Source organism: Xiphias gladius, chromosome 16, assembly GCF_016859285.1.
Source record: "Xiphias gladius isolate SHS-SW01 ecotype Sanya breed wild chromosome 16, ASM1685928v1, whole genome shotgun sequence".
Lineage (NCBI taxonomy): Eukaryota > Metazoa > Chordata > Actinopteri > Istiophoriformes > Xiphiidae > Xiphias > Xiphias gladius.
Window position 1 is genome coordinate 14,874,748 of NC_053415.1, and position 17,753 is coordinate 14,892,500.

Sequence of the window (17,753 nt, forward strand, 5' to 3'; positions counted from 1 at the left end):
AGTGAAATGTCTCAACAAGTGCTGGAATGGTTGCAATGTTGGTACAGACATTCATGTCCCCCACAGAATAAATTATAATGAATAGCATGCTAACATGCTACATCTTAAACCTTATACCTGCTAAACATCAGCAAATCAACATTGTCTTTGTAAGCTTGTTAGCATGCTGGCATTTGCATTTAGCTCAAAACAATGCCGTGGGTAAGTACAGTCTCACCAAGCTGCTAGCATGTTTGCAGATTCCTAATCTTGTTCACTAATAAGAACCAGTGCCTCTGAGACCTGTTCTGAATGTTTTTATACTGTAAGGGACACAACATTGTAAACTGAGCCCATATGAACTCACCAGTGATCTCCAACATGCACAGAATATCATATCTTTTTCCTTTACAGTGTTAAGGAGGGATAAGTACCTGCTTTTCCATGGAACTAAACTACAAGGCTTTTACAATCCACGCGTCACCCATCAGTTGCATCTAAACAGACACAGCTAAACAACAAAATGACAGACAACCAAAAATCCTACACCAGTGGCTTTGTTATTCATGCAAGTCAACATAAGCTGAAGACTTTTGTGCAAGCTGTCATCCTGTGCGTTGTCCTCGTGGTGAAATGAACTTATCCAATTACTCTTTGCCTAATCAGGCTGTTTTGGTTCCTCTCCTCTTGCAGAGGTACTCCACAGTATAAACAGTTCTCTTACGCCACACAGAAAGGGGCTAATCAGTGGAATTATTGTTTTGCTGCTCCAATTTACCAGCTCCCTGTTCAGCACTGATTGGAAAGAAAATTTGCTATTGTGTCTGCATGAACTCAGAAAGTATAATGCAATGTAATAATTCTGTTAGCTGCAAGAATATACATACATTATAAACAATTATGATGTACAGTTTTGATACACTGTCTCCAAGGGAATATGCATATGAGTCTGTGGTTCAATTTAGAACATACTAATTGAAAAAGGTCCACATGGTTAATAAACCATATACCAATCATGGTATAAACCATATACCATGATTGGTATAAATCACTGTTAATGAAAGCTTTAGAAATGCCCATATGGACAATCATTTAAAAAAAAACATTTCTAACTTTCTTAAATAAGTAATCAACAGTTTTTTGACCATTGTTATATGTCCTAATAAAAACAGCTGATAAATCAAAAATTCAAAAAGGCTTTGAAAGAGCAGGAGCAGCTGATCACTCACTATTTAGTCATCAGTTGACACTCTCCCCTGACTACCACATATTCCAAAGTAATTTGCTTTAATTAATTTCGCCTAATTTAACATTTACATCTACTTTACCGCTGTCCCATTCAAGGCTTAGAGCTGGAGAACAAATGCACGAGGTGAAAAAGAGGAGAGAAATCTGATGGGGCAATCTCCACAATTAGTCCTTTAACAACTGAGCCTGGGTAGGGCTCTGTGAAGACAGCTCTTATGAGGCTGCAGCGCCACACAAAGCCACATGCAGAAAAAGAAAGAGGTCGGAAAGGCCCAGTCTCAGGAGTCAGGTCTGTCTCGCAATTTACATGTTACTGCTTCTTTCAAATAGTGTATGTTTGGAAGACATTATTAACAGGTGCTCCATTATTGTCAGAACAAAAGGATTAGTCTCTAGAGGGTGACTTGTGTTCAATAGCCTAATTAGGGATCAGGCTAAGGTCTGCAAAATTATGGACTTACAGCAGCACTGCAGACTGGTGTAGTCTGAGAAGATAAAACTTCACGAACTGATACATAGAAATGAAAAAAAAAGGAAAGAATATGTATCCTTTAATTTTGTTAATCTGTTTACATAAACCGCTTCATGCAAAATTCCCTATATCACAGGTAAGAAAATACAGTGTAAACAAAGTAACAAAATTTTTTTTTTTTTTTTTTTTTTTTTTTTTAAGTAGCTCTCTGTTTTCAGTTAGCACAAGTTTAACACCTAAAAGCACCAAGTGTGCTTGAGCTATCTTATATCATTACTTTTCTTTCAGGCATTCATCTGAGTCAAGATCAATACTGATTAAGCTGCTTCCTCTGATGTTGCTACCTGGGAGGATATGTGGTCAACATAATTCAGTTAAATTATAGTATTCATTGACTTCTAACTTCCTGTGCATGTTTTCACATGCAAGATGGGTAAGAGCACATCTAAAGAACTTGCATTCCTTGCACTGCTTTTAAAATGTTCATGCAAACTCAGTGCCGCAATTCTCCTGGTATTCAGAGCAGTAAAAGCTATTTTATGAGTCTGTCAGGAAAAGCACATTATGGATGTCTTCCCAGGATAAAAACACTGGCAATGCACACAAGGGTATTTATGGTTATTCAGGAAATATCTTCTCGACATTCATTTTAGGATACATGAAATTAAAGGCGATTTGTAGTACGCTACTTCTGTAGCAGAGTTTGTGGCATATTCAGCCACGTTTCTTTGCATATGTCAATTATGGCAAATACATTGGCTGCTAAAAAGCAGTATCGCACCAGAAAATTGTGGGTTTTAGCCCTTCAGAGATACACTCATGTTTTCTACATGATCCCATCTTTCCAAATAGATCACAGTGAAATCACAGTGCCTGATAGTATGAATATCAGTACCTCAATAAGTGTCTCCAATTCCTATGTAATCTACTGTCAGATGTAGTGTCTCTTACCGAGGATCTTACCATTAAAGGAACATCTTTCCAACATATTTGTAATCACTGACTGAAAAAAAAAAAAAAAAAAAAAAAAACTACATGTAGGGGACAGCCGTTCAGACAAGCATGTTTTGTGTGCAGTTGAAAAGTGAATGTATGGGGGGAGGCTTCAGTTTTCATGAACTCTGACAGAAAACAACAGTGTTAATTCCCTTATCATTAGCTAAACCTCTGTCATTCCATTTATTTTGTTAAACCACGGAGTATGAGAGTGCTTTGATTGAAAGGAACCGTCATATGCACATCGCTGTTGTCCCACATCATTCAGCGAACAAACCTTTTTAGATCCTTAACTACTATAGTGCTGCTGATTGCACAGGCGCCAGCAATTTTCTAACCAACTGCCACCTGAACAATGATGTGTTCAGCTTTCAGGCCCTCCAGCCTTTCAAAGGTGAATCATTTCACAGTTTGGAACGAGATCTCCATAGCAACTCCTCTTTGAAGGGTTTAGAATCACCATCCAATAATTCTATGATCATCGGGCCTTGCCATTCCCAGTGGTTCTTTTCACAGCGGACAGGCAAGGGGGGCATGAGGAGGAAGCAGGAAGATTCTACAGTCTATTTCAGGCAATTCATCTTGCAGCCCCATTAGAATTCAAAATATTGCGACCTTCAATCACCGAGTATGTTATCTGGAGCTGTGGCGATCTCCAGTCAAGATGGGTAGACATTTTGCTCTAATCATCCATGATGAGTGGAGGCTGACAAAAACGCTTCATTCTCGCTGAGGCAAAATGCTCATTTAAATGCTGTGACAGCACCTCAACACAGCCTGAAAACACACAAAAGGAGGATGATCCCCACAGCTAAATGAGCCTGATTTTGAATTGCAGTATTGGTTAAAACAACAACTAACTTAAACAAAGAACTGCATGCAACACAGAGCAGCATATGTATAATGCAACATTTCTATTTTTACTCATGAATAACAAGACGCACGAGTCGACCAGGTGCTAGGACCCACCTGACACTGTCATACGACAAAGTGTCTTTTTTGTCTTAGGATGGTGAGGGAAGTGGGTCTTTTGCTCCTTATAAAGTAGTTAACTTTGCAAAAACAGAGTGGATCATGGATGAACATAAAAAAATAAAGATATATAAACAATACGATGAAATCTGACACTTACATGCTACAGTATACCCAGTATCTGCAAGAATGTAAAAGCACCAGAGACAATAGTTACTTAGACTAATTTTTTTTTTTTTTTATTAATATCTTGGAGTTTATTTTCTCTTTGATAATTTTATTTTCAAAAATTACAGTTGTTGGCTTGATGGTACCTCATCAGAGAAAAATATTTCATCCAAGCTTTGTATGGCTTTGCAAGCCCATTGTTTAAAATTAATATGTTATTATATACTATATGGCAAATACTGATATTTGCCATATCCATGGATTAATACTCTATTGATACAGTATGAGAAAAATTTGTTCTTACTATAGGCTAATGAAAGCAGGCTAAACTTGTGGAAATGTTTGGTCAGAAAAAAAGTGTTAATGTTAAGCTAATGAGAACAGTGTACCATCACTATACTGTGGTAATGTTGAGAAAAAGTCATATATAATGTTTTCTTTGCTACTTTTAAGGATATGCTACTTGATCTTATAGAAATCCATGCAGTGAGCTAAGCTACGTTCATCTCATTGTTCAAGTCTTTCCCCTGTAAAAAAATGATCCCATATGTTGTCTTTTATAACCCATAGTTACGTTGTATTATTAGGTGACCTCTAGTGGGTGTAGTAATTATGACAGGAGCAAAGGAAGAAATCAGGTGACGTAGTTTATATAGTGACAAAGTCTGCATTAAGCGGAGGTTGAGGTGGATGAATGGGTTGACAAAACACAGGACTTTCATTCAGGACACGGCTATTCGTTTCCCATGTGAAACCGATAATCAGCATTTTGTCTTTTAACCATGACCGTTACACAACCTTAAACGTGTGTTTGTCATTGTTACCATGACAACGAAGGCTCCTATGCCTCATATCATATGAGGGTAGGGACAAGTGACTTATACAGTCGTTTAAAAATCCAATGTTTTACACTTTTCTGGTGTTTTATTTGAAGTTTTGGTATCCATGTGACGATATATTTGTGGTTTTAAACACCAAAAACCATCTCAATATAGTTTTCCATCTCCTCTCTCACGCTTCTCTCTGGAACTCTACCAAGAACGGGGCATTTTATGTTGGTCTCTGAGTCTCTCTTTTGATTGGCTGAGTGACGTACAGCCAGGCCAACCACAGGTAATGGATTGTAGCCAACTACTGTAGCTAAGTTAAAACTGTCTGACATCACAAAGTTACGGAAGTCCTGATGGCTCCTTTTAAGGTACAGTTTCTGAATATGGGCTGTGTGCATTTCTCCACGGATTGAGTGCTTGATAGTTTCAAAGTATTTATATAGCACCTAAACCTGCTCAAAAAAGACATGGAATTCTCGCTTTCTAGAATATGGGACCTTTAAGTTGGAAGACTAAATGAATTTGTCAGCATACTTTCAAAGATAACCCAGTTTATATTCTTTATTTTTTATAGTCAACAAACCCCTTGAAAAGACTAAAAACAACAATGAACTGAACCTTCTATCAAGTACTGCCTTTGTTCGAAAGAGCTGATATGGGTTGTTCCTCTGTTCCATAGACCTGCATTGATGTCCAACAACAGTCCTAAAACAGTTTACTCCTGTTCGAGTAATGTTTGCTAAAAACTACAGTGCCAAGCTGTTCTAGGAAGTTACTCAAACTTTTGATGAGCATACATCAATCCCATGTCACACAATTATGACAAGATTGAAAACATGTCATGTCATGTCAGCATTTAAAATTATGTTTACATGTTTTCACTATTTGTTTTGTATTTGCAATAATGCACGATTACATTAACATACTTGTGTAGGCATTTGGAGGATTTCTCTCTTTTAAACAATCTATCTGCAAAAGAGTTTTAGCAAAAAATAAAAGCACATTTTTAATAACTAGTATTGGTTGTTTAAATGAATACATCAATGCAACAACTGACTGCACAACCAAACTGCTGCCAAATTCGCTCATTGTCTGATCTGTTTAGATAGTCACACACATGGAAGTTACTGGGCTGGCTGAGGTGTTTTGGATGTTTGTCAAGTTTGAACATTTGTGAGTTGGTGAGTGATAAGGCAGAATTCCTGGATAGCAGCCATTACTGGCGTCAATGAGGAGGCAGGTTGGCCATAAATCTTCTCTGTCTGAATAGTCACTCGAGTTTGCTGTTAAATTCTGTAGCTTAACAATCTCTTGATTTGTTCGCTATAGTGGAGTATGGGCTAACGTCTGAATGATGCACCTACCAAACACATTCAGCACAGATTCAGCAAAGTGATAGCCAACTGACTCAACCACTCACTCTTTATCATCCGATGTGGATATTTATCAGCTAATAATGACTAATGTGGAAGTCCATGAGGATATTGGAGATCTTTAAACAGTGAAAAAATTTTCAACGTTAGTAAATAGGACTATTTTCTTGAGAGGCACAATTGTTGTCAATTTGTTGTTGACTGACACTTTGATTTGACTAGCCACAAAAAATCTCGCCAAAATCCACCTACCAGCACCTTTAAAGATGACTAAAAAACACATCATGTGTTTAATCTGAACAGAAACTAAACCTTGCCATCACCATGAGGTTACCAGACAGCCAGAGGAGACTCCAGGACAGAGCCAGGTTAGCTGTTTCTCCTGTTTCCAATCGTAATGCTAAGCTAAGATAACTCTGGCTCTGCTCTGGCTTCATACTTGACGGACTGCTATCAATCTTCTCATCTAAGTGTTGGCAAAACAGCAAACATGCATATTTCCCAAATGGTTGCGTTTTCGTGTTAAATAAGGATGATTAGCATTAGTACTCACTGAATCACATCATCTACACGCATGCTGTGTGTTTGAACCATGATGGCAGTCAGTGCACAATATTATACAACTGATGCAAAGGATTGGGGCTTCAGCTAACAACTATTTTCATCCCTGATCTGCCAATCGTTTTTCAGTGAATCACTTAGTCATTTGGTTGATAAAACATAAAAAATAGTGAAAAAGACTCAAAGCTGCACAGTGTGCAAGCTGATGTCCTCAAATGTTTTGATTTTGTCCAACAAACAGTCTAAAATCCAAAGGTTTTAAGCTTACAATGATATGACAGGGAAGACCAGCAAATCCTCAAATATTTGGCCTTTTTGCTTGAAAAATGCCTTAAACAATTAATCAGTTATCATATTAGTTGCTGTCAATCAACTGATAAATTAATAGACTAAACGTTTCAGCTCTACAAGGATACAGTTAGGTAACATCTGTCCTGTTCTATTGCCAAGATCTCATGTAACGGATCAACTCTATTTCAGTAAAAACTATCACCACTATTTTATAACATGGGAGGAGTTCCTTGTGTCTTTTCAGGCAGTAGAGGAGGAGAGGAAAGAGCCTCAACTTAACCAGGAGTTGAGGTGCTGAAAGCATGAATATCACAGTGAGAGAAGAGTCTATGCCAAAAATAACAGCTACTTTCCAGTCGGCTGCCCACAACCACAGCCAGTCCCTTAATATAAAACGTGCTATACCACAGTATCTTAAGGCTAGATTCTTACTGTGTAGATTCTGTCGTGCAACCGTAAATAAGACTTCATTATAACTGAGCTAGAGGATTCCTACGGTGATGGGCAAAATCTAATTGCTGGAAACCAAACATCTGGGAATAAGGCCAGGTGAGCTGGCAGAGTTGCTAGTGGGGAACAGAAGAGTAGATGAAGTAGAACATGTCTGTGTCTTGTCTCAGACAGTGAGGATCCAGCCGCGTTCCAGTCACTGCAGAAGCACTGGGAACACTTAGCCTGCAAACCATTTGGTTATGAGACCAGGGAACACCAGGCAATCAACAGAATCAGCTTTCAGGATGTCATCATGCGCCCTAATAGTTTTTGGAATTGTTGAAAGCAAATCCACTGTTTACACAGGCTTTTCAAAGTCATTAGGGGTTGAAAAATATTCTTAACGTGCACACTACTAGGGGAATTTTGTGACCAGATATCATGAAGACAATCCAGTTAGGCTGCTCCCTGGAAAAAGCTTAATCTTTTCAAAGAAAAGATGGTAACTTAATACACCTTCATGTCTTTATAAAACCTCTGTAACACCTTGTGAATGTTCACTATTTCTCAAAACTTCTAAACACAGAACTGTAACCGATATAAGAAATAATGGACAAAATAATTTAATTGACAGAATTGGCAGAAACGTAGCGCTGATCTCTAAAGTTTAACAAGACTTCAAACATAATTTCATCACATTCAGGTCAATTGCTTGTGTCCTCAGTTTGCAATAACAATCACACTGAGCTGTTTCATGTTACTAATGCTGTTAATCTCTCAGTAGTATCTTTACAGACCCTTCTACTAATTACTAGACAAAAAAACGTACTACTCCAGACACGGAAAAGTGTGATCCTCCACAACCATATAATCAAGCTATATAAAAGTAGTGGCTTCAGCATTGCAATCTGCCTCACACCAGATAGATATAAATACAAAACAAAACCAGCTATGTTTAATGGTTAACTTGTGAAACACAACACATTGTTTCCAAGGACTTCACAAGTGTGAAAACAATGGCAAACCAGAGCAGACAGATGTAAAAACGCACAGAGAAGAAGCTTTCAATCGTCCTATTACCAGTTGTTGTGGATGTTTGTCTTCTTTGTGTGAGCAGAAACAAAAGAGTTGGTTTTGGGTTACAATCGGGCATTTACATTTGGTCCATATCAAATGCACTGTAGGTGTTTCTAATCATGGACACAATAATAAAAATAAACATAAACCACATAAGTAACAATATTGTTATGTAGAATCGTTACCTAAATTATTGAGGCTTTTTTAAAAATGAAACTCTATATACACAGTTACCAGTTTATTAGGTACACTTAACTATAACTAATGCACAGTCTTATACAACAGTTCTGCAATAAATCCTCCCTTCATGGATGCTTCAATGTTCAGTTTTTGGTGACACTGTTTTAGAGAGGTATTTACAGACGCTAAATAAAAGAAATACATCTCTGTATAATGTATTACAGTTCAACAGCACCACACACTACATCCTCCAAAATGACCAAAAGTAACCTAACTAACCTTCATGAAGGTAAGATTTAATGCAGTACTGTTGTATTGGACTACATTACTTTTAGCTAGGTGTACCTAACAAACTGGTAATTGAGTGTATGTATGACCTGTACTTAAATATTTCCGTCTGTGGTAGGAATGAATTGGCTTGGGACTGAGTGCCACAGATGGGCAGGGAAAAGTAAGTATTGAGAAAGGGACAAATACATTGTTTGGGTCTTTCCATGGGAACTGTTGACAGTAACAAAAATGTAGAAATACACCAGCCTTATCCTTAAAATTTTATTTTAGCAAAAACTAAACTAACAACAGAGCTGTTTATCTCTAATATATCTTGTCCAGTCTGTAAATCATTACGCTACTAAGTCTCGCAGTGGGTGGTCTTCCACCTCCACCTCTCACCAACCATCATGCAGAAAGGCTATTTGAAACCTGCACTGGAAAAGAAGTACTACATGTGTCATTGATACACAGAGACAATTTAGGAACAATACAGGAAAATGGCCTTAATCTTAACCTTTTCTATCTGTTCTATGCCTGCCACCAGCGACTGTCTAATCAGAGCTCCTTTGACACAGAGGGAAAGTCAATAACAGCATACAATCAGTAAACAAATTCTGCTATTTCTAAAAGGGTCTCTGCATTCATTTCAGTTGCTGTAATTTGATTTATTTTAGCGTGTAACACTTTAATTGTGTAAGACAAAGACCATGTCAGGGACCAGGAAGAACTTGAGGCAGAGGGAAGCTTAGAAATTGTTTTGAAGCCTGCCTTACTGAGGGACACAGAGTTTGATGGGAACCATTTGCTGAGTCAATCACATCTATACATTCACAGAGTAACAGAAGGCAGTCTTTCTAATCATTCGAAATATATTAGTTTTTTTATATATTTTTACTATTATTACTACAATTGTTGTCATCAACATAATTATTTGTTTTTGTTTATGTTTTGTATCTCCTTTAAGCAATAGAAGTGGCAATACTCCTATATTATTTTATGTTTTATTGTTAGAATTGTTACAAAAATACATGCTGTTAAAAACAAAAAGGAAGGGAAAACAAAAAAGAGACCTTTATTCTCACAATATTCTTATTAATAACTTACTTACCTCCACTATTCTCAAACTTAATCAAAAGTGGCATTAGTGGTATTAGAATCATATTACGATAACATGTGGTGGTCCTTCTCAACTATCTGGTAATGTTTCCAAGCCCCAGGATATGATGCTAACTGTGTGAAGCTTAAACCAGATGCAGATCCTTTCACTTCCCACTTCTGTGAATCTCATTCAGGGAGCCTCCCAGTAGGACTGTGAGGTTTGTCTGACTTCATTAATCCTGACTGTTATGTTGATCTTGGCACCCACCACACTAGATGCCCCACTAGCAAAGCTACGGCACAACTAAGGCGTCATGGTGGAGTCTTTTAGTGCAACCAAATGTTGTCAACGGAATTGCTTTAGCTACAGTATAAGATAGAACTGCACATATATGTTTAATGTGATTTGTTGATGATCTGAAATCCTATTAGAAGAAAGCAACCCCTCCACCTGTGACTCACGTGTCATGTGGAAGATGCCGTCACAGGCGCTGATATGGGAGAGGAAGGCATTTCCCAGGCCTTGGCCAGCATGAGCACCTTTCACCAGGCCAGCAATGTCTACAACATTAAGAAATGCTGGGATTTTGCTGCAAGCCAAGAAGTAAAAGGAAAAAAAGGTCAGCCATTTAAAACTTCAAAATAATATTAGTACCTTTTTATTTAAATAAACACCTTGGCATTAGCTTGTCCTGCAATTCAACACAACAGTCCTGTTAAAAAATAGTACTCTTGAGAAACTGATTTTTAAAAATGTTATTGACCCTGTGTCAGAGAGGTGCCAATCATGAGGATTTTTTTTGAGTTTTTAGTTTGTGATGTTGTTGAATTGGACTGCATTATAATGTGAAGTGGTACGAATGAATTGCTTCTGCACAAGTGTAAAAGAGGTGAACAAAATATCAGAAATTCCATTACAATGTAATTCAATATAACATCACCACAAATTATAGTCTCAAAACGTACCATAGCATTGAGTCAACAAACAAATAACCAAAGTGGTCTCAACGGAAGTTGAACATGTAAAAGAACAATTTTTTCAACAAATCCCATGAAAACACCAAAACTAATAATGCATTGGTCTGCCTCTCAACACTTCCAGACTTCCCTACCCTGGCCGTTGCACTCAGCGCTACGCCCATTGGTTCGTAAATATATAGTTTCACTTTTTAAAAAAAAGACAATTCTCAAAATAGCTGGGTGCTGTATTTTTTTTAGCAATGTCATTCAAAGAGGAGTTAATTGAGCATTGTTGAGGACTATTTACAAAGGCGGATTAATACACATTTGATGCCCAAGTGAGTAATTTGCATGTTGGACTGACTCAAAATAAACTGCACCTGCCATGTTTATTGTAATGAAGGAACATGTCACCCGGAGGAACAGTGTGGCTCACTGATTTGTTATTAATCATTTTTGGACAACAATGGATGTCTACGACACACATGAATAAGCTATATGAGGCTTTAGATACTCTGGAAATACTTGTTTGTAGGGTCAATTCATCTGTCGTTTTGGTCTTTTCATGGGATTTTTTTGTGCAATAAGAAATATATAGAATGTTACTAACCTAACTGAATCCTAAGAGAGTCTGTCAGGGTAGGCAGGTAGGTATTGTAGAGTTGTTAAACTGCATGGTATTTAATTACACAAGTGTTTTTATTTCTATGGTTATTAGCAGAATCTGTTTTACATGTGTTTAGCTTAATGTAAAGCTCATAAGTAGGACAGAACTGAGTACAGCCGTCCTAGTGAGATTCCTGCTGCTCTTTGAGAAGCAGGATCTTGGTTCTGGTCACTAAAATGTACTGAAATGTTCTGTAGTATTCAGCATGCCAATTCTTGTCTGTCAAAAAGAGATGTCCGGCTAGTAATTCATCAGCATGGCACAGCAAATCTGAATTCAGCCCACTTCAACAGCCTCCATACATGTGTATGACAACCAAGTGTCGGAGGTTCAGATGCTTCAGATTTTTCTTCAACAGAAAACCTTGGAATAGAGCAGTAATCATACATCATACAGAACTGGCAGCTACGTGTCAACAACGTTGTTGTGTGTTTTCTCATACCTATAGCAAGAAGACTGGTAGAGAACACAGATCTGAAGTGTGAATAATAGTACGTGAATGATGAGACCCCATACCTGGCAGGTTTGTGGAACTGGCAAAGGAAATCATAGCGTTCATCTGGAATGGGCACTCTGCTTTCATTTGGGTCAATGGTGCAGAAGGGGAAATTTTCAGCTGCAGCCTGACTCTTTGTCAGCACGTTGAAAAAGGTTGACTTCCTGAAAATAAAAACAGCACTGAGGTCAATCCATCTAAAAGTGCTGGTGTGTAGAGCCTGATGGTTTGATAGAATGATGATAAAACACTTCAGTAAATTATGCAAGATTGGCTTTTTTATTTTCTGTGCAAGAAAGTAAAGGTTATTCTAATGGTTTTGAATATTTGAGCACTTGAATCAAAAATACTCTGTAAAATACTATACCCAATTACAAGGTCAGATAATCCCATAATAGATCAATTGTAAATGGAATCCAGGGGCAAATTACATTTCTGATAGATCTCAGCTGTTGAACTGAATCAGCCAAATGCTGCCCCATGTTGTGATCACAGAGAGATTTATTTTTTACTGCACAAGCAACTCAAGTATACTTCAAAAATCTACAGACAATGGCAAGTGTCTAAGAGTAATAATGGCATGGCAGTTATCTATAATCCCGGACTTTCGGTCTTTATCCCCTCACTTGGTGCTCCACATTGAAATGATTGTTTGCTAAGTCCTATAGGCATGAAATTGCTTGAGATTGCTAAAGTGCATGCATTAATTTCTTATATAAAGCTGGATTGTTTCTCTAACATACTTGAAGGCTTTTCTTGGGTCACCTTGGGGAAAAAAAATCATCCATAGTAACACTATTTACACATTGTCAGGTGTAAAAAATGACTTAATAATCTAAATAATTACACAGCAAATTACTTACTTACTTACTAAATTGCCAATTAGAGCCCAATATCCTGATCAGTAATAGGAAAAGTTATGTGTATTGAGAAGTTTGCAGCCAGAAATTAGACCAGTGTTTTTCCACGGGTGGGTATTGAAAACTCCTTTTTATACAGAGGGACGACAAGTAGGCCCAATATTAACTTAAAAACTTGAACAGGGTTTACTATGACAGCTAGGTATGTGACAGACAAAAATATTTCTAATGCACATAAACACCTATCACACGACCGAAGTTCTGTACTTTGACCATGTGATGACAGCTGTGCTAACTCCAAATGTTGAGCTGTAACGCTTTAATTTAATTTTTAGCTTTAATTAATGTAAGATTTAGTATCACAAATTAAATTTGACTCTTCTGACTCTCCTGACTCTGTTTACTTTAAAGTTTACTTGGGGGCTAAAGGTGTTTTTAAGATCTCACTTTATTCTTGCTTGGTGTAGCCTTATTTTTCATAGCCTGCTATGTCTTTTTAGCTTGGTTACTTAATCAGAGTCAACCCCTGCGATGGACTGTTTGATCCATATGTCCTGGAAGAATCTTCAGCGCATCTAGGCCAAAAAAACAAACACGTAGTTATACCTTTCTAATATTTGTAATTCCAGGGTCCACTGAGTAATATTAAGTGGAAAAATCAGGTACTCTTAATTAATGAAGGTTTTTCATGGCACAGCAATTAATTACCTCTGCGGTTATTGTTGGTAGTCAGTAATAAGCGGCTGTGGCCTAAAATCAAATTCTGCCCTGCCATATAGCAGGAAGCAGGGGGTTAAGAGAGATTTTTCCTTCAGTAAATTAAGCGCTAAACACCAAGTTAAGCCAAGAGAGCAGAAGGATGAGGAAAAAGACAACTTTATAGTCAGTTCACACACAAGGGAAATTTTCGATATAGAAAATCTCCTCCTAAGTCACACAGATATTGTCCTACATTTACTAATTTCTTCAAAAGGGGCAGAGGGCTACCTGTAAGACAATTACAATACATTTTAGTAATTTTTTTTAAGAGAACATGCAAATGTGCACCGTCTCAAATGTAGCTGTTTTTCTAATACATTACATGACCATTGTTATGGTTGATATTTGTGTTAACAGTCCATATGAGAAACGATGACTCCCTAGCTAGTTTGCGAGGCTGAATAAGGAAGTGAGATTTGTTTTTCTGCGTGAAGGCCCTGTTCATCTTAATCAACTTGTCTGTCTTCATGGAAACTGCCTAATTCAGTTTCATGAAGGCACTGTTAGATTGTTTCCCTGAGCTCACATCTATCCATTCTGTATAAATGAACACCTAGAAAACTTTGGATAGCTTATGTAAGAATAACACACACATCTTGTTTGCTTGTTAAAGCAGGGTGATTTTTGCTTTTTTATGTTTTCCATCAGCTATCAGAAAAAAAAAAAATTGAAAAAAAAAAGCCAATATTTATTTATATCTACAAATGATAACTGTTTAAAATATCTTCAGGAACTGAGCAAAATATGGCCATATTAACTTTTTAAAAATATTAAAGGACATTCGTAGGATACACAAAGTATATTTTAGATTAATTGCTCACATTGGTTTCTTAATTTAGATCTGCTACATGTACAAAGAGTGAGACATGAGAAAAAACCCCAGTGCATGATGAGTTTCATTAGGCAGACTGTGCTGATGCACTGGGTGAAAGGCAGGTACCAGTATGTATCTCTATTAAATTCATTTTGGTCTAGGTAGATAAATTGGGGGAGATCTATAAGAATGATTTGACATGTGGCAGTTAGGCCATACACTGTATATAGTGTAAAATACTGTATGTCCCAATAAAGGGTTAAATGGACAAGACTAAACTATTTTGTGTCTATGAGAAGGAGAATGGTAGTAAATAGAGCATGTACTGGTCTAAGTGTAGAAATAGCTGCAAGATTGGCTGAATCACCCTTTCAAGCTTCCCATGTGTGTGAAGAATGGTCAGTTACGCCCAACTAACAGCAGGCTGGCATGTGAAGCACATTCATGAAGAAACCATAAGAGGGTTGACAAGTTGTACTTTGACACAAATGTGTTATGGCAGACCAGAACCTCAATGAGTTCTGCTTCTTATACCAGGAAGAAATTGTGGTTTCGCTGCGGTTAGAAATGAAAACACTGGACACTAGAGAGATCTTTGTGCAATAAGCTCCAAAATCTGGCAGAACAGCTAAGGCAAACTGCATGTGAAGAAGGGAACTGAATCTGTATAGAGTGTTTATTCTACATAATCAACATCCAGTACCTAAATATATAATAAAATGAGTCCTGTGAAAAATACTCTAAGCCTGTCTGCAGTTTAATTGAAACACTATCCGTGCCTTCGAGTTCGCTGATTCATTACAGCAACTGGATAATGTCTCGACATCATGGGCCTTATGTGTCCCTTAAAACCTGCAGTGTTCGGGTCTTAAATAGCTTTCTGGGCTGCTTGAAAACAATGGTTCTCGTAAAAATGACTTTAAAAAAAGAAATTCAATGAGCTGCAAAAAAATGAGAACCTGTTAGCTGAACGGAAGATGACCTATCACCTTAGCCCTTCCTGTAGCTCTAAGGGGGGGTTACATGAAAGTCATGTAGGATCTGCCCAGTGATTACGCCCCGTCATTGATATTGCTGAAGGTCTTGGTAGTTGCTGACAAGGTGGATTAGTCTGGCAAGACCTGACATGCAGACAGCGTTTCAGCACCTTAACACAAAATATGGCCCCGCCACACCGTGCTACAGTAGAGATTCTTGTCAAGTTGTCCACCTTGCCAATAAAAATCTCTTGCATGGAAACAAATTAGAGACTGAAACACTCTTAGAATCTCCAGGTTTGTATCTCAGAGAAATGCTCAAATCCATGCCAAAACACTGTTCAAACAATCATCATGTTTCCTTTGCCAATAAATGCTCCATCCTCTCCAAACTACCTCACGTTTATTTTGCACCCCTCATATTCATTGATTGTCTTTGATTACACCAACCTATTGACCAACAAGAATTTGAGAACACCTCAAAGAGACACTTGTACACACTCCTCTTTATGGTTAAGTACCATCTTTTTAATTTCACCACTAGTTGCTCACTGTCAACTTCGTTTACATAAATTCCTCCAACAAACCCTCACCACTTACATAATGCAAGCATCCTCCTTCTGCCCTCCTATAATAACACCTTATACCATAGAAGTGAGAGGCAAGATCTTTTACAGACTACACATACAAGAATCTCTTTCCCTATGAGCTTGTATACATTTAGTTCATTCCGCTGCAGATTTTTAGGTTTAGCTACAAAAGGTTACTTTATAATTGCAAGACACCAAAGCATATCTTGCACATCCCTTTATGCTTGAAACCCTCTTCTTGTTAAAAAAAAAAAAAAAAGGGTAATGAAAAAAAAAGGGTAATGAAAATAAGATTGCTCTCCCCTCCCCTTATAGGAAAAGATGTACAAAGTATGTATAATGGCACTTGTTTACGATTCTATTTAACTAAAAATGTAGAAAAGTTGCCAGACATGCAAAATCATCTCTCTACATAATTATTTGCCACTGGCACTGATTGTACCTGTGAGATTGGTAGCTGTTTCAAGCAACTATGGCCAAACAGACATGTCGAATTCCCAAAGAGAGCACTACCTCATGCGGTGTCTGACACAGTGCAAAGCTGAAAGTTCTGTTGCTTTGAACGCGCCAGTGACTTTAACACAGTTTCCTCAAAAATGCACTACATGTATCGCATTAAATGTGCTTTCTCTGTCAATATTAGAGACATATTATTTGTTAAATCTACAGCGGGGACTGGCTCGCATGGTGGGTCAGTGGTACAGTAAGCACTGAAAGCCACGTGTGCGCTTTGTGATGTGGGTTACCTCTGGTTCCTCAGATTTTCCTCCACAGTTCAAAGACAAAAGCCACAGGTTAGGTGAACTGGAAACTCTAAATTGCCTGACATACGACTGTAATAGCGACTGTACTGTTGAGTCTACAGTGTTTTTCCTGTGATGGACTGGAGAGCTGTCTAGGATGCACCCTGACCTCTGACCAGTGACCTTTGGCCATGCAGGGATGAGTGATAAGTGGATATTTAAAATTAATAGACAGCAGAAGTTGTTAATGCTTTTCATTCATTTAATGTTTTTTTTTTTGCAACCGCACTAGAGTGGTAGGAAGAATATAGCTTAGTTGTTGCTTGCCGTCATGCAGTGTTATTCACATGTAGATGGATCATGACAAACTCTCACCAATAAGACGTCTAAGAAAATTGAAGTGCTATTTTCTCTAATTGAAAACACACTGCCGTAATAATAAAACACGCATTTACAAATTCAGAGACACAGGATGCAAAATACATGCTACATAACCGCAGTATACACAGTAAACGATCAGAACTTAAACTATTTTATTTAAGCCATGTATTTTGATAGCTTTACCCGAAATGATAGCACTTATCTGCTGTAACACCCAAAAAACAAGTAATCTTTGAGGCATTTTGCAAAAGTATATTGCACACTTATTTATAGAGAAAGAAAGTTAAGACACATGGAAGGAAAGACATGGAATGAAAAGCTCTTGTGAGATTTGATCCTTAGGAAGCAGGTGGGACACATGGTCCCCGCCACTCTAGAGCCTTAGGAACACTCCTCAGGTTGGTAAGGAACATTGAAATTTTTTCCAGAGACAGTCATCTAAGGAGCAGGAATTTTTTACCATCTGGCTATTATGTACATCGAAAATCATGAGCGTCATGCTCCATGACATTTTTCTTGTTTCAATATAAAGGTTATTTTGTGCAGCAGGTGTTGA

General features: G+C 37.7%; 1 protein-coding gene across 1 annotated transcript in view; it reads right to left on the reverse strand.

Moving 5' to 3' along the window:
• LOC120801578 (obg-like ATPase 1) overlaps nt 1-17,753 on the reverse strand; it is a 42,255-nt gene that overhangs the window by 24,040 nt on the left and 462 nt on the right. Inside the window, exons 3-4 of the mRNA XM_040148724.1 lie at nt 12,094-12,237; nt 10,413-10,540 (exon numbers count right to left, since the gene is read on the reverse strand). Coding sequence (XP_040004658.1) covers nt 10,413-10,540; nt 12,094-12,237 — 272 coding nt within the window. The remainder of the gene's footprint in view (nt 1-10,412; nt 10,541-12,093; nt 12,238-17,753) is intronic.